The following is a 17960-nucleotide window of genomic DNA, read 5'->3' as shown; positions in this document are numbered from 1 at the left end:
AACTGGACTTCATAGTCCTTAAAACGCTCTGGTAATTTACGTGGTCTCGGTGACCTTGAAACTCGTTTGGGAGTTTCAACGATGGTTTCTGTGGCTTTTTTCGTAGGACTTTTTTGTGACTCATTTTCGCTTTCCGCCGGCATTGCTTGTTGATGCAATTCTTGTAATTGTTCTGGTTCCTCCCCAGTCAGCACAGAAGATCCCCTGAATGTACATAGAATATACGGAAACGGATTCTGGATATTCTGTGTATATCGTAACACATCTGAAAGATGTCCATTGCAGGTCGTATATATGTTCAAAAGCAATGCGCCGTAGGTCTCAGGTAGTTCCATTATACATCCATTTGTACATCCACTGTACATACACGAAACATAAATTTTCGTATATCCATATAGTCGCACTTTTAGCATATCGTATGTATATCCAAAGAACGTATATTGTACATTACATGCATGTACTACGTATACCCAATGTATATCCATATGTACATTCAATGTACATACATTTTCGTATATTATATGTATATACTATTTGAGGTCCCGGGAAGATTCAATATATTTCCATATATGTATATATAGGTTTTGATCACTTTGTATTTAGTATTTTATTATAAAGACGTGACAAATTTTCAAATTAATACTTTAATTATCTACCTTTAATTGTACAGGATATATATATGTGTGTATTACAAATAACTTCATTCGACATTGGATATCCGTACTATATACATAATATGACGTACAAAATATGTTTTCGAATATTATAAAAAATATATGCTAAAAAATTATATTGATATACGAAAATGTATGTACAGTGGATATGTATATTCCACTGTATATATACATACATTTTCGTATATCAATATAATTTTTTAGCATATATTTTTTATAATATTCGAAAAACATATTTTGTACGTCATATTATGTATATAGTACGGATATCCAATGTCGAATGAACTTATTTGTAATACATACGTATATAATATATTCTGTACACAATTAAATGTAGATAATTAATTATTAGTTCGAAAATTTGTCTTTATGATAAAATACTAAATACAAAATGATCAAAACCTAAGATAATACCTGATGTCTTGTCGAATTAATCGATTAAAATAATGAAATATGTAAGGAAGGGATAAAGCAATTAGAAAGGACATATTGGAAAGTTTGAAAAAATATAATACAATGCATATTTTTAAACTTTATAATTCAGAATATATATATTTTAAAACATCTAAATAAACATATATATATATATATATATATATATATATATACGTATGTGTATTGTTATATAATATTAATATTTTTTATGTAATATTAAATTTTTTTAGTGCATAAATTTTCTGTACCAACATTATAAGGCAACTTAATAAAAATTAACTAAATAAATCAAATAATTACGAAAATAAAATAAGTATTTTAGCAAAATGATATATTTAAACGACATGTTTTGAAGTTTTAAAATAAAAATAACTCTTAACTGAAATAAAAACAAAAATAAATACTGATAAATGTACACTAAATTAAATAAAACAAAAATGATAAATGCAAATAGTAGTAGCAGAACAATCAAATTATTTGTATTTAAAACAAATTATTTGTATTAAAACATTAAAGCCTTGCTGTACTTTTAATTTTTAATAAATGTAAAACAAATAATAATAACGCCAAGTTGTATCTTAATCATGAAGTTCTTTTTCAGAAACGGAGACTGTTTCACAAGCAGAGCCTGTTTCACAAACGGAATCTGTTTGACACACAGTGTTTTGTGTTTTCTTTTTCGGTTGAAACTTGTTACTGCGTTCTTTACTTCTAACTAGCCAATTTTTTATTACTTCTATGATATTCGATTCTGTTGCAGATTTTGTCTTAGAGTTCAGTCGAACAACACCTAAAATCATACAGTGAATATAAAGCTACGTACGCATATGAGGCGAGCCTTACAACATAACTGTGGAACGTAACCGGTGTAAACAGATCTGCGAACTTTAATGCGTAACATCATCGTATAATACACGTATTACAGGGTTACAGCTTGAGACTCGGAGTGACCTACTGATTGTCAGTATTTCTGCGTCGCACGTGAAATGATGTTACGCATTAATGCAATTACGCAGTATTGGATACAACGTCAGACTTTCCTATAGATTGTGTGCCACAAACCTATAGGAAATTATAAATAAAATTTATAAACTATTATAAACTATTAAATAAAAAAAGAAAGTGAATGAAGGAATGAAAGCGACAAAGTTATGTAACAAAATTAAATTCAAATTCAAATTTTTTTATTTAAGCATTATTTGATTATGCAACACGATTACGTTGCGAGGCTTGACTCAAGCGTGTGTACATATATGTGCTTATAATTGTTTTGATGTAGAGTATATAAAATAATATATTTTATCAATGATAACTTGGACGAACTTTAACGATTTAAAAGCTTTTTTTTGCCGAGCCCCCTCCCAGGAATATAGCATCCCAACTTCGTTTGAAATTACTCTCGACATAATGCCCTTGATTACATGGGGAAGATCTGTGCCTCCAATTAAACGCAGTTGATGACTCTAAAATATAAAATTTACAAAATAATAGAAGTTATTTATTAGAAAATAATTTTTGTCATGTAAAATAAAATCTAAATAATAAGAGATAATTAAGTACACACCAGTGCATGTATGTTATCAGCTGAACTAGATAGCCATTCTTCCATCGACATTAGTTGCTGCTCTGTAATGACTGGAAATGATTGTAGTAGAGTCTTAACAGCCGTATTAGTGTCATCATTTAGTTCTGGCTCATCAGTATATCGGGCTTTTTTTACAAGTATATTAACATTACTTATAAGGTCATTTAATTTTAGATTAATCAGATGAATTTCTTTAAGAAATTGTCTTCTGAATTCTGAAAATTCTGAAAGTTGAGTTGTATTAGATATTATTAGAATATTATACAAAAAGGAATATTTAGAAAATACAAAAACATATAAGGAATGAAAATAATTATTTACCAGCATTGTGAACGCTGTCGGTAGTTGGCTTGAAGTTATCTTAAAATAACAAGAAAATATTATCCATTTAATTAATGATGGTTATTTAATGTAATTGTTGTTGTATAACAACAAACTTGTTATATTAAGGCCGGTAATACACGAGTGGATTCAATGCGGAGCAGAAAAAGTTTCAACACCTTATTCCTATGATAGTATACTACGGCGGACTGCGGTAGGCCTGCCGTAGCTATCTACCATAGGAATACATGTGTTGATGACTTTTTCCGCTCTGCATTAAATGTACCCATGTGCTACCGGCTTTAGAGTGGAATAAATTAATATACTATTAGAATTGAAAAAACATCAATGTTATGTTTTAAAATAATTAATTTTTTAAATGTACATATATATTATAATTGAATATGTTACCTAACACAAAAGTAGATATTTAAATGTAAATCGCTAAGCCGTGTTCAGACTTGCTGCACATCCGTGTATTGTATAATTTTGAATTATAAGTAATGGTGCGATAAAGGTATACGCAATAAAATTATTTCCCGTTGCTTTGCAGCATAATCTATATTTTCGATTAATAATACATATGAATGATACGTTGTTCACAGATTGATATGAAACCAAAGGGATGAACTTGCAACGGGCTTATGCAATGCGTGCACATCTAAACTTGCCTATTCATTACCATATCATTTCTATTATATTTTAGCGAAATAGTGACATTGAACGGAGAAGCCCGTTTGTTTATCATTGTATTCAATTTTTGATTTACAAGGTTATAACGGGTCCCATCTTAATTGTGATGTTATGAGGATACGCGACAAACCAGTACGCGGCTTTGGAATTTGTTTTCTTCAGTATATTGATCTAATTAATAATGCAAATATTTTATATGAAGATTCAAGTTTCAAAAATACTTACTATTAGTAATATTTTGATCTTGACTTTCCGTTGGAGAGCGATTACTATCTGTTAAATATAAAGAAAATTACTTTTTGCAAATAAAACGAATTCTTATTAGAAAAGTAATTATTTTACCGTGTTCAACATGTCTGTTGCCAGAAAGTGGAAATGATGGGTACGTGTTATTATCTTCATCAGACGTATCACAATTAGACTCATAGGACTTATCAGTATCTGAGTAATCCTTGTGTTTATTCGTGCCTTGTCTCCGCTTATGTATTTTATTATTTTTTTTCGTTAAAATCCGTATGTGATGAAAGATCGTTTGTACTTTGAGCTTTGATTGCCTTTTTTTAGCAATTTTTAAATCACCTAAACAAACATTACTTATGTATCCAATAACGAACAATATAACTAATAAGTAGCACCATTTGTTGTACATTATAGAATAATTGTTAAACAAGTGTATGGTATTACGAAATAACGATGTTAATTGCATGAAGCTGCTAAATATGCACAGAACTATTCTGCATTGCAGAACTTGTTATAATAAATTTTTGATAATTATAAATTTTAAGAGGATATTCCATGAGTACGTCATGGCGTGGCATGTTTATGTACATCAACATCCTACGCCGTGACGTATTCATGTCCTCTTTAATGTTGTATTAATAATATAGTTTGGGTGTGTGTGTGTGTGTGTGTGTGTGTGTGTGTGTGTGTGTGTGTGTGTGTGTGTGTGTGTGTGTGTGTGTGTGTGTGTGTGTGTGTGTGTGTGTGTGTGTGTGTGTGTGTGTGTGTGATTCTTTATTAAATTAATGATTTATTTTTTATAAAAATTTTACATAATATAATTTTACATAATATAAATTTAATATAATATAAACAATATTTATATTTACCGTATGTGCCTAAAATAATTGCTCCGTATTTCATCCATCTCGAGTCAGGACTATGCTGATTTTTTATTGCTGCTTTAATAGCTGCAGTATCGTAACTTTGTGGTGGCCAATAGCATGCAGATTCTTTTATCAGAAACCATTTTTTCGGTACTGCCTCAACAGTATCATCCTCTTTGAATCGAACGACAAGCCAAGTCATCTATACACACATATTAATAAACGCTTAGAAATTCCTAAAACTTAAATTCAATCATTAAAAACTTCTCCAATAGACAATAAAATAAACAAATCGAAATATGCCAATTGAGAAAAACTATGATTTAGCAAATAAATCAAGATCACTTAAAGAATAAAATAAATATTATAATTGACCATTTTTTGAAACTTTTTCGTTACTTTTATCCTCAAAATACTGATAATTTTTTATTTTAAAATTTTCGTGGGCTAGGGATATTTAGATTCAGTGACTTGATAATCTATCAGTAATCAATTTCAGACCCCAATCCAAACTGCACTTTTATCTATATGGTATATCTCAGCGAATATATTTAGGTGGAAAAAAATTAGTTATAAAATTCACACAATTTAACAAGAGGATCTTTTTCTAAAATATAATTATCGAAGACTAGAGAAAAATAATATTTTTTTAAAACAAATAAATACACGTAATAAACAGATTAATAAATTTAAATGAACAAGAAATTCAATACGAAACTGATTAATTATTATTATCATATATTTGAATTAATTATATTTAGAGACCTTACACTAATTAAATAAGAAAAATAACTTACAAAAGTAATTTTTCGTTAGCTTATATGTTATTTTTCTTTTCTAGCTAGTATAAAGTCTCTAAATATTTAAATTAAAAATTATCAAATATTTTATTTCTAGCTAATTATTAAAGAATGTGATCAATTATTATCATCATGAAACTATTTAAGACAATAAATGCAGTAGAGGAAATGCAATATATTGATCATTATATGGTAAAATTAGTAATTTTCTTTTGATCTTGTCAATTCTCCACATTTGAAATATAGTATTGTATTTTATAATAACTTTAATATCAAATAATGAAGAAAAACATGGTTTTGAATAAAAATCTTTGTGTGGAATATACTTGATTCCTATTAAAAATATTTCATTTTGATATGAAGCAAAATTTAGTATTTCAACGATAGTTGAATCATCCAATTCAACAAATCGATCAGCTACTTTTAAAATATTTAAGCAATAATTAATCGTTTTAAGTTTCCTGTACTGCCGAGAAGTGCAATTATTTATTAATGGACCATTAAAATGTTCCTGCAATAAAGTTATGGAATTATTTGTAAATTGTATTGGTTGCAAAAAATTATTATCCTCACTAACTCTACACACAACTTGTAGCTGCTGCGAATGTCTACGGATATACTTTTTTAACTTTTGCATATAGTTTTCGAATGGAAAAGCACTGAATTCATCAAGTGAACCAAATAGGCGCACACAATCACTTAAATGCAATAGACTATGTATGTTGTGTGAAATAAAAGCGGGTCCATAAATTTTAATTGAATTCTTAATAAAATATTTTATTAGGTCTTCGGCATATGAAATATAATTCTCAAATTTTGTGTACTGACTACTTATCAATATTGAGCTGGCTAAACTTAGCGTAAGAAAATTATTATACTCTTTCAATGGTATTACTTTCTTCAAAACTACTGAACCTGTATATAATAGAAAAAGTCTAAATTCGGTTGCCTTAAACCTTTTACATTCATTTATTGGCCGACTTTTTCTTGCAAATTCACAAGGAATATATTTTTTTAAGACCTGAAGATTGTCGTTAATTTTATTGATACTCGAAGCACGTAATTTATGGGGAGGCTTGCCAAATATCCATCCATAACGCTTACAACATAACAACCTTTTTGTTGCACCTAATAGAAGATTATGCATATAATCTAAAGGTACATTGTCAATCATATTAAAATTGGGAATTTGAAGCCAAAGTGTTTCTCCTGTATGGTGTTCGATTTGAAGGGTATTTCTAAATGAATTAACTGTTCTTTTTTTATAATTTTCAGTTTCAACAAAGCATAAAACATTATTAACCATGTCCCCTTCCTGATCACACTTCGTACATGAAAAATAACCTGAATGACCTTTAATAGATAAAATATGAGATTTGGCTGGGGTATCACAAATTAACATTGAAATTTTGAATTTACATAAAACAGATTGTATCATTATTCCATTTGATAATTCTATACATTCTTCTACAAATTCCTTTAAAAATTCATTGGCTTTAGGTTTTTCACTTCCATAATATAAAGCTATTATAAATACTTGATTTTTCAGATTTTTAATTGATTTAACTGTACCCAAAATTGGCCAAAAGGAACTTGACGTGCTTTTTGTTAAAGGCAGCCCGTCAATATTAATTGCGAGAAAAAATTCTGTATTTTGATCAACAATTATATTATGCTTCAAACATAAAGAATTTAGTGACTTGCGTATACCAAAATAATGAAATGAATTATTTAAAGAATTAGATTTGCGGGGTGTTTTCAAAATTGTACGTGGATCAGCTGGTGAGATATTAGTCAATGATGGTTCTTCACGTAGTATATCTAATAACTGTTTAAATGCAGTTAAACTAATATTTCTGTCAATAGACCATTTTCCTAATTTTGTGGAGAGAGATTCCTTAGGCTTTGCAAATAATGGAAGTGAAATATTAGTATCATTACGTTGCTGTAAATCATGAAGAAAAGAATAATTATTCAAATTATTGCTTTGACTATTTATTAAAATGTTATCGTTATTTAGAAAATCATTATTATCATTGTTATCAAAAACAATTTCATTTTCAACACTACTCTTATATATTTTTTCACAATTCTGATTATAATGTTGATCTGAGATTATTTCATGATTTGCTAATTGATTTGTTTCACTAATCGTTGCTAATGACAAACGAAGTTTTTCATTAACTTTCCGACATAATTTTTCTCTTTGACTTTTTTTATTAGGCATTTTGAATTATATTAAGAGAGACACAAAGAAATTAATAGATAAAAGTGCAGTAAAGGTTTATAGATCCGAATGATGTAATGAAGTTGAATGTAATATCCTCTAAAATATAAAATAATTTATGCTTGTATACAGAACCTTTGTAGGATAGCTGAAACGAACAATATTAGAAGGGAAATTAAAACTTCATATATAGTAAATTGTTTGAATATGTTTGAACTTATATTATTTATAAACTATAAATAAGCAATATATGTAGATTTTATTCATTACTTATATGTAGTGTAAATGTATATCATAGAACTATACATTTTATGTTAACAAATTTACCCACACAGCATGCATATTCAAAAGACGAAGAAAACCCGAAGATATCTTTAGGTGATTTTATCGCCTAAAGATATCTTCGGGATATCTTCGGAACGTCTTTTGAATGTGCATGCTGTGTGGGATACTAAATTGGAATTTAAGAAATAAAATAACTTAAAAATTGGACCTAAACAGAATTGAAAATAATATTATATTTGTATAAAAATTGAGAAGTTTGTACAACTTTTTAAAAGCAATAGAATTATGCATTTTATATTAACAAATTTGCATAATAATTTTTCTGTATATTATTTAAATTAATTAATTAAATAAATTATTCGACTAGCATGTTATTAGATTAATTGTAAGAAATAAACATGAAGAAAAAATATTATATTGTAACAATGCTTAATTTACACCGTAAATGAAGCAGTAAATGAAATAATATAAGACATATATACGGGACTTACCGCTTTAATTTTAATAAAACTATATACTGCCTGCTACTGTTCCACGAAATAGTTGTTTTCACACAACGCACAATCACTTTAGACAAATTAAAACGTCGTACAAGCCGTTTTGTATATTAGGTTTTTCAAAGTGTGGCGTGCTGCATGAAAGATGAACGTGAGATGAGACAATAATGATCCGAGCCAAGGAGAGCAGTGAAAACAAATGAAAACTGTCTCCCAGTGGCTCAACTCACGCAGTGCAACCAACTCATCCACCATTAGTAGAGAATATACATCGTAATTGGTTTACGATGCCAAAATTAAAAGAATAATATTTATTAGCGTTAAAGTGCATAGCTCGCTACAAAATACTATATTCGCAGTATATATAATTATTTTTTAATATTTACAAAAAGTGTAGAATTAATAGCTTTTGTGCTTATTGTCAAATAGCTTAAAATAATAAAATTGTATAACTAAACAAAACAAACTAAACAAATTAATTTAAAAGAGACTTTAAATTCAATCAAATTAATCAGAATAAATCAAATTCAATTCAATCTAAAAAAAAATGTAATGCAAAAAAATTTGGCATTGCTACACCGAATAATACGTTCGCGTGAACTTGGCGCGATATACGACCGTATCTCTTGATTAATATGATCATACAAGTTAAAGGTTGATTCAGACTATACGGCACGGACCGTCACGTTCCGGCAACGGCACGTATCGACACCGACACGACAAAACATTAAAACATGCGTTTTAAATGAGACTGTCCACACTAACCGACATCGACCTGCACGTTCCGTTAACGGAACGTGCAGGTCGATGTCGGTTAGTGTGGACAATCTCATTTAAAACGCATGTTTTAATGTTTTGTCGTGTCGGTGTCGATACGTGCCGTTGCCGAAACGTGACGGTCCGTGCCGTATAGTGTGAATCAACCTTTAGGTTTCGGCAACGGCACGTATCGGCACCGGCGCGACAAATTTTACATATGTTCAGATTGCTTCGGCAATCGTCCGTCGTCCGTCAGTTTTACAGCAGTCAAAATGGATGATTTCTCCAGCAACGATGAATTGGCTCTTATAGCCTTACTTTTAGATGAAGACGAATTCGAAGTAAAAAAAGTAAAGAAAAAAAATCGAAAATGGGTACATCCTATATTAAAACAAAGAAAACTTGAAGGAGAACATTGGACTTTGTTTAAAGATTTACTAAAATATGAAGACAATTTTTATCAGTATTTTAGAATGCCGCAATGCAAGTTTTTTGACTTATTAAAATTAATTGAACCAATATTGCATAAACAAAATACGTCGTTTCGTGAGGCAATTTCACCGATAGAAAGACTTGCAGTTTGTTTAAGGTAAAGATTTTTTATTGAATTTACATTTCATAATATAATGGCGATGGAATTGGAGTTGCGATTCTTGAAGGTGAAGGAGATGCTGGTATTGTTGATACTGACGATGACGATGATGATGATAGTGATGGTGATGCATTGTACCCAGGGTGATAGAATTGCATTTGTGTAGAATGTTGTGTAGAATGTTGCGTAGAATGATGTTGTGTGGAATGTTGTGTAGAATGATGTTGTGTGGGTGTATTAGGTGCAAAAAATGGTTGTTGTTGCATTAATTGTTTCATTTCCAGGTCAGTGATGATGGAGAATATTTGCGACTTGGCTATGTTTTGATAGTAAGGAGAACATTTATTTACAGTTGCTGCAATACTTGAAAAGAATGTATCTATTTCATTGCATTGTTGAGTCGGTTGAGTTTGCGCTTTAACAGTTTTTTTTTTCAAGCAAATATTTCATCATCACTGCTGATGCCGTTTCTGGTTATGCTTGATATTTTCCCTTATTTCTAGCCATATTAGTGATTTTTCTTTTGATTTCTTTTTGTGACTTTATTTTTTTTTTTGATTCCTTATCCACATCATAATTCTTGTTATCATTCTTATCATTTCGATTATCTTCTTTATCATCATTTCGATCATCTCCTTTCTCATCGTTTCGATCATCTCCTCTCTCATTGTTTCTTTCATTATATTCGTTTTCATTCGGTTCATCATCAGTAACATCTATAAATTACTGTATGTTTCTCTCTCTTGCATGAATGGCAATGGAAACGACATTTCGTCTTCAAATCTCCATTTCTTTATTTTTGAGGCGGCCTGTCCACTTTTTATTTCACGCTTTTTCTTTAGAGCTCTTCTGAAAGAATCTCGAAGACTCGTCCATGTTTTTTTACGAACAGCCGCTGGAAAAAGACGAAATTTATATAAAAATTAAAAAAATATAAAAATAAGCATGTAACTGAGGAAAAAAAGAAAGTTTAAAAAAATACATTTTTATGAAAGGTTAGAATCATAAAACTTATATTTCGTAGGTTCTTAGCTACTGGTGATTCGTTTAGAACAATAGCTACCAGTTATCGACTCGGACATTCAACGGTGCAATCGATTGTCATTAAAGTGTGTGAAGCGATAATAAAAAATTTAATGTCACTAACAATGCCAAAGCCTACAGTGGATAAATGGGAAAAAATTGCCGAAGAGTTTTGGGATATTTGGAATTTTCCAAATTGTATAGGCGCTCTCGATGGAAAACATCTGGTCATTCAAGCTCCCGCAAACAGTGGATCTCAATTTTTTAATTATAAGAAAACGTTTTCCATTGTCTTCTTAGTATTAGTCGATGCACATTATAGATTTATTGCGGTAGATGTAGGCGGATATGGTAGGAATAGCGATGGAGGCCTATTTGCCAATTCTAAATTAAGCAAAGCGCTTGAAAAAAATTAATTGAATGTACCGAAAGATAATGCGCTTCCTAATACACAGAACGTTATGCCTTATGTCATAGTTGGCGATGAGGCATTTCTGTTAAAAAAATATTTACTGAGACCATATCCTGGTTCGCAAATCAGGTCGTTATGGGCGCGATTGTTATAGCAGCAAATACGCCCTACCGAAATCCGAAAAATCTTCCCGCGTAACCGCCATTGAAAAATTCTGCGACCATTGTAAAAAACGCGGACACAACCGTGAAGAATGCTGGTCTTTAAACGGGCGACCGAAAAGAAGTACCGCAGAAAAAGCAAAGAAAACAAACGCGAAGATAGCTCAGATAGAGTCGGAGAAGGACGACCGAAAGAAAAGTAGGCCGCGAAAAGATACATCCGACACCAAGCACAGTAGCAACGAGGAAGACTCGGGAGAGGAAACTCCGGCGCGCGCGATCGAATATAGAGTATCGCACGTACGACGAACACAACAAGAGAGCGCGGGGTTAGATCTAATTACACTGCCGATGCGCGAAGCCCAGAATGGCACAGTTAAAATGCTGTTCGATTCAGAGGCCATAATATCGTTAATAAAGATTAAACATTTAAAAGACGATACATTAATATATAGAGAAAAAATTACACTCATTGGCATAACGGGACATAAAGCGCAGACAGTAGGAAAAATACATGCAACAATCAACTTAGACAAGAAAAAAATAAAACATACAATTTACGTCGTCAAAGACGATTTTCCCATGGAATATGAAGGAATTCTCGGGATAGATTTTTTGCGGAAAAAGGGAGTTAACTGCGATTTTAAGAGACGGGAACTCATCATAGGAGACGCCGTGTTAAACCTACAACCGTACGATAAGATCCGGTTACAACCGCGCAGCGAAACGATAGTACGGGCCGCTACAAATCTAAATAGCATAGGAATCGTAAGAGCCGAGGAAATCGCACCTAGAGTTTACATAGGGCGATGCTTAGTCGAACCAGAGAGAAACCTGAGAGCGGCCACCGCGGTTCGGTGGACATGTGGAGATGCACCTCCACAAGTTAGCGCCACACTCTGGACAAGTTTTAGTTATGGCCAATAGGCGTTCTTATAGTTTTTCATGTGTATCCTCCTTGTCGGTATTCTTCCGCGCATTATTCTTCTTCTCTCTCTTCTTAGAGTCGCCATGTACGTAACCTAATAGCCGGGAGCCCAAGTCTTTGTGCAATTAATAAATTAATTAACTCGATAGAACAGTGGTTCATTATTTGCGCCTTACACGTCACCGAGTTGATAATAGTGGGATCCTTCGTAAACATCCAAAATAACCCCACAGACGCGTGTATTGATGCGCCCCCTGAGAAAGTGGAGGTGAACTACGTCGTTACGTTTGGTAAAAAACGTAAAAATGGTTCGAATCCGTGATATGGTTCATATCCGAACTACTCGGATAAGAACCGAGTTGAGAACCAAACCGATGAGTCAGACAAGGACCAACAATCCATCGCTCTGGCTTTGTCTCACCAACGATGAGCGTCTCGTGGATTCGTGCGGCGGCAGGCACGAGCCCTTTTACGTGTAGCGTTCGCGTAATTCGGAAAGGACAGAATTTTTCATGATGTTATAAATAAATAAATAAATAAATAATTAACCTGACTTATATATATATATATATAACATGTACTTATTTATTGAATCTGTTTTTTAATAAAATGTTTTATTATTATTATTCAATCTCTAAGTCATTTAATTAATTTTTAATTTTTTTTATTATTTTAATTTCATTTGTTTGATAGTTATTTTTATACGAGAAATACTACCACGCGTATACGTTTTATAATGAATTAATAATATATATATTTTTGTATTGAAAGATTATTTTTCCTTTAATTTTAATTTTAATATTATTAAATGTTAAAACACATACTCAATTGCGAATTATTATATATGAAGAGATTTCGGAACTATTTGATAATAACTCATCTCACTCGCCTATTATGTCTTGCTTTCATACTCGGCAAATCACAAACGGTTCGGAAAGATAAGCAAGCTCGCGAATCATCTCCAACAAAATTTCGGAACTCTTTGATGATAGATCATGTTGCTCATGATATAAATACAAGGGTATGCTCTTCCGATGGACGAATTTAGGACATTCTTGCGCAGCAGCCTGCCTACGTCACATTCGTACAGCCTCGGCTACGTTCGGATCACTTCGGCCCGATAAAATATGGCTGTTGCAGGCATACAAACGCGTGGTTGTTGACGTTGTTGTTGCTTTTTACATTGTGTGTGCTGTGCGCTGTGACAATGAGTGCTTGTGCAGTGAAAGGTTGCAACAATTCTTACCGAAAAGGAATAACAATAGAAGGAAAGCCAGTGAAATATTTTAGGTTTCCCAAAGATGACGCAATTGCTGCAAAGTGGCGTGAAGTGTGCAAAAATGAAGTAAATACGACTTATGGTAAGAGTCAGTTATTTCATATTAACGTATTAGAAAAAATTAATAAGTCACAATCAGTTACAATCTCTTATAATAATTTAATCTGCAGTATAAAATAAAAGGTGTTAAACGTATACGCGATAGTTAACTTTATTAGCCCAAGGCGAACTCCAACCGAGAAATTATTTTTTTTGGCGAATTTCACAAACAAATTTCGTATTATTTAATCCGATTCTTAAACCTTATCGAGAACATAGAGTCATAGTTCATGTTTTGAAGTCGAATCTAAATTTATATTAGAAGTCAAAATGTCAATAAATTGATGTGAATGTAACATACAGTTTATTTTGTTTAGGGAGGATATGTTCTAAACACTTTGATACATTGTGCTACGACAAGCCTGCACAGCAGATTACTTTGCAATATTCTCCTTTAAGAGGACGAAAGCTAAGATTGGATGCAATCCCCACATTGCATTTATTTGAGGAATCGCATGTGGTTCAAGAATTTGATGCATGTGTCGAAGATGCACCTAAGATGACTGCTAAATCCCAACCCGCAGCATTGGATAGCATTGCAGGAGATGCAATAATAACAACAGCTACTGTAGATTATCCTACGATAGTGTAAGTTCAAATTGTATTCTTTATTTCATTATTTTTTATTAAAAATAAATCAAGTCAAAATTTATAAAAAAGAAATCAAATATATATTTAAATTTTATGATATTTTATTTATATTTAGATGATTAATTTTTATATACTTTATGTATTTATATATTTTATATACAAATATAATAAATAACTAGGCAAACAAGAGTCAACGCGCGGATGGATTTTGCCTATGATAAGAAATTAAATTTAAGTTTTGTGCACAAAGCACATTACTTGGTATTTCACCAAGTATTAAAATAAATTAATTGGTCTTAATTTTGAGATTTATTTAATAAAAATTCCTCTGTACCCTCCTAAAGATATAGGCGAGAAAAATATCGAGGCGAGAGTCTAAGTCGGGAATCGAACCCGAGACCTTTCGTTTGCAGAACGAATGCTCTTCCAACTGAGCTACTTAGTCTCATATCTCGATACCTCGATATTTTTTCTCGTCTATATCCTCAGGGGGGGTGCAGGGAGGTTTTTATTAAATAAATGTCAAAATTAAGATCAATTAATTAATGTTAATACTTGGTGAAATACTAAAAAGTAATGTGCTTTGTGCACAAAAATTAAATTTAATTTCTTAGCATACGTAAAATTCATCCGCGCGTTGGCTTTATTTGTTTAATTATTTATATTTGTATACAAAATATATAAATATATAAAGTATATAAAAATTAATCATCTAAATATAAATTAAATCTTATTTGCCTAGTTATTTATTATATTTGTATTTATATACCGAGAGCCTTTAATTTTTATACTTATTATACTTTATATATTTTTGTATATTTTAACGCAATCGATATATCATATAGTGATTTATATTTATTTCATGATATACTTTCAGAAAAAATCTACAACTGGAGTTGGCGAAAACGAAGGAGGCGCTTATGCAGTCCGAGAAAAGGGTAGAAAATCAGATGAAAGAAAAAGTTCATGAAAATATGTACAGAATACTGAAGCAAGTATTTACGCCAGGGCAGATTAAAATGCTGCTCAATCCACAGAAGAAACGTGTCGTCTGGTCTTCCGAAGATATTGCAAGTGCGATATCACTAAGAAGCATTAGCCCGAAGGCTTATCGGTATTTGCGAAACGTTATAAAAATACCGCTCCCTGGTCTGTCAACGATCCGAAGGTGGGCAAGTCAAATAAAAATAAATGTGGGTGTGTTAACTCCTATATTACATTGCATGGAATTCAAGGGTAGGGGCATGCAAAAGTTTGAAAAATTAGTGGTCCTAACATTTGACGAAATTTATTTAAATAATAAAATAGCTATAGAAAAAGAGACACAACAAGTGGTAGGGCCACACAAAACTTGTCAGTGTGTTATGGTTAGAAGTTTATTTTCTAATTGGAAACAACCCGTCTATTATTGTTATGATACAGCGATGACCAAAGAGACTGTCTTTAATATTATAGCATGTCTTTATAACATAGAATATACAGTTGTTGCTGTAGTAAGCGACATGGGTCCGGGTAATATGGCTTTGTGGGCTGAATTAGAAATCGGGATTGCACCTAAAAACTCTTTTTTCCAGCATCCTTGTAACGCTGATTTAAGAGTTTATGTGTTTGCAGATGCACCGCATTTGTTGAAACTGCTAAGGAATCACTTCCTCGATCAAGGATTCAACATAGATGATCGTCTAATAGATAAGAAATGTATCGAAAAAGTTTTAGCGATAAATGTTAAAGATTTAAAAGTCGCATTTACGATATCGCAATATCACTTAGATGTCAAAGGATCCGAGCGACAAAAAGTCCTTCCTGCTGCCCAATTATTGTCAAATAAGACAGCTTGTGCGATTGAATGGTGTGGGCAGAAACATTATTTAGAAAATACAAATTGGAAAGAAACATCTAATTTTATAAAATTATGCAATAATTGGTTTGATGTTTTTAATTCTTCGAATATGTATGGTAAACACGAAGGTAAAAATGCGTATGGCATTGATTTACAAAAACAAAATACGATTTTGTACGAAATGACGGATCTCATGCACAAAATAAAAATCGGAAAGCATAAAAAATTACTATTATTCCAAAAAGGAATTATTGTTAGTAATAATTCATTAGAACAATTGTTCATATATTTAAAAGAAAAGTATTCCGATGAAAATTTTGTCATGAAATACGTTATCACGAGGCGTCTGAATCAGGACTTACTTGAACATTTTTTTTCCTTTATTCGGGCTACTGGATGTGCATACGATCACCCCACGGCATTAGATTTTAAGTATAGGCTTAAAAGATATATTTTAGGAAGACACTCGTCTAATCTTTTTTGTAGAACTTCTAATGTAACAATAAGTGAATCAGATGTGTCTTATTTCATGTCTCCACTAAGTACCAAAGAATCTTTGGTACTACGTACTGAAAGTTCTTCGGTACTAAATGGAGACACGAAACAAGATACATTTGACGAGCAAGTCTTAAGCAATATGTTGGCTCCATATATTGTTCAAGAAGAGCCATCACATTTTGCTGAAGAATTGTTTGCAAATTATGTCGATGATGAAAATGATGATCCTCCTCTATGCGATTTAAGTTCGTTTAACATGTCTGTTGAACAAGAACAACTTTTAACATCGTTAGATGAGTTGGATGTCATTGACACCATAGAAGATGAAGGTTTAAAATATCTCGCTGGCTACGTAGCCTATAGATTTAAACATAAATATCCTAATTTAGGTACAAAAACGTGCTTCTTGCCAGTTAATGTAGCCAGTCTAAATAATGATGTGGACTGGCTACAGTTTATTTCACGTGACAATTGTATATATCCATGTAAAGAACTGTTAGAAACTGCGCGCGTTATGAATATAGAATTCATTAAATTCCACGGTTCGTTACTTTCTAAAGATAAATTTATTTTTAATACATTGGCGGCAACAATAACAACTTTAATACATCCTATTAAAATCCCTAAAGAGGTAATTGTAGGTTAGTTACTACTATTTTATACTCGTAGAGGTAGGGACAGGTAGTTGGATGCTGAGGTGTGCGCAGTGACGAGATTCTTAAGTGCAGTTAACACATTATATTTACATTATTTACAGGTGTTTACGTGTCTGTGTACGGTAATCGATAGGTACGTATTTCATTTGTCCTCCCCGTTTCTTCGTCTGAGTCCCCTGGTCTTGGTGGGAGGTTGTGGCCTCGTCCTTCGTTTGTGTCGCCTGGTCTTGAACGTCTGGCCCGGTCGTCCTCGGTTCTTCCGTCGGATACTGTAGGTGGCCGTCCTTGGGACGCGAGCGTTTAGTACCCGGTCGTGGACGTTTGTCGCTAGATCGCGGACGTTTGCCGCCTGTGTCCTTGTTGGAGTCCTGGAATATCCTAACGCCTAGGATTTTGTGCCGACGTTGCGACCACGGCGTACAGGCGCCAGAGGCAGGCGAAGAGTCGCCGGATCGTTGGCGCGTAACGCCGGTGTCGAGGCGCAGGGCGCCAGAGGCAG

At 32.2% G+C, this 17960-nt stretch overlaps 2 protein-coding genes and 1 non-coding gene across 3 annotated transcripts; 1 reads left to right on the top strand and 2 right to left on the bottom strand.

Annotated features, from left to right (window-relative positions):
- Nucleotides 1-1687: 1687 nt before the first annotated feature.
- LOC145941084 (uncharacterized) lies at nucleotides 1688-8743 on the bottom strand. Its single transcript, XM_083046895.1, has 8 exons — nucleotides 8618-8743; nucleotides 4818-5016; nucleotides 4051-4287; nucleotides 3934-3981; nucleotides 3016-3054; nucleotides 2674-2909; nucleotides 2416-2572; nucleotides 1688-1902 (listed from the first exon to the last, which is right to left on the bottom strand). The coding sequence occupies exons 2-8, from the start codon at nucleotides 5014-5016 to the stop codon at nucleotides 1688-1690; spliced, it is 1131 nt and encodes a 376-aa protein (XP_082903021.1). The 5' UTR covers nucleotides 8618-8743.
- Nucleotides 8744-13507: 4764 nt separating this feature from the next.
- On the top strand, nucleotides 13508-16517 carry LOC145940828 (uncharacterized). Its single transcript, XM_083046430.1, has 4 exons — nucleotides 13508-13859; nucleotides 14194-14464; nucleotides 15345-15635; nucleotides 16082-16517. Exons 1-4 carry the CDS (start codon nucleotides 13706-13708, stop codon nucleotides 16143-16145), a joined length of 780 nt encoding a protein of 259 aa, XP_082902556.1. The 5' UTR covers nucleotides 13508-13705; the 3' UTR covers nucleotides 16146-16517.
- Trnaa-ugc (transfer RNA alanine (anticodon UGC)) lies at nucleotides 14840-14912 on the bottom strand. Its single transcript has one exon. It is a non-coding gene; the product is annotated as a tRNA-Ala (tRNA).
- Nucleotides 16518-17960: the final 1443 nt, after the last annotated feature.

This window comes from Prenolepis imparis, unplaced genomic scaffold (assembly GCF_030444845.1).
Source record: "Prenolepis imparis isolate NDT839.2.m4 unplaced genomic scaffold, iyPreImpa1.0 SCAF_9, whole genome shotgun sequence".
Taxonomy (NCBI): domain Eukaryota; kingdom Metazoa; phylum Arthropoda; class Insecta; order Hymenoptera; family Formicidae; genus Prenolepis; species Prenolepis imparis.
The sequence above is the reverse complement of the archived record's forward strand: the minus strand, read 5'-3'. Positions and strand labels throughout refer to the sequence as shown.

Excerpts from the sequence above, each read along its gene's own strand:
- LOC145941084 (XM_083046895.1), bottom strand. The coding sequence starts at position 5,016 with ATGACTTGGCTTGTCGTTCGATTCAAAGAGGATGATACTGTTGAGGCA. Across the intron at positions 3,982-4,050 it reads CAACAGACATGTTGAACACG|ATAGTAATCGCTCTCCAACG; the intron begins GTAAAATAATTA and ends TATATTTAACAG. Across the intron at positions 1,903-2,415 it reads AAAGTTCGTCCAAGTTATCA|TAGGTGTTGTTCGACTGAAC; the intron begins TTGATAAAATAT and ends ACTGTATGATTT.
- LOC145940828 (XM_083046430.1), top strand. The coding sequence starts at position 13,706 with ATGAGTGCTTGTGCAGTGAAAGGTTGCAACAATTCTTACCGAAAAGGA. Across the intron at positions 13,860-14,193 it reads TGAAGTAAATACGACTTATG|GGAGGATATGTTCTAAACAC; the intron begins GTAAGAGTCAGT and ends TATTTTGTTTAG. Across the intron at positions 15,636-16,081 it reads GGTCTGTCAACGATCCGAAG|ATGCACCGCATTTGTTGAAA; the intron begins GTGGGCAAGTCA and ends ATGTGTTTGCAG.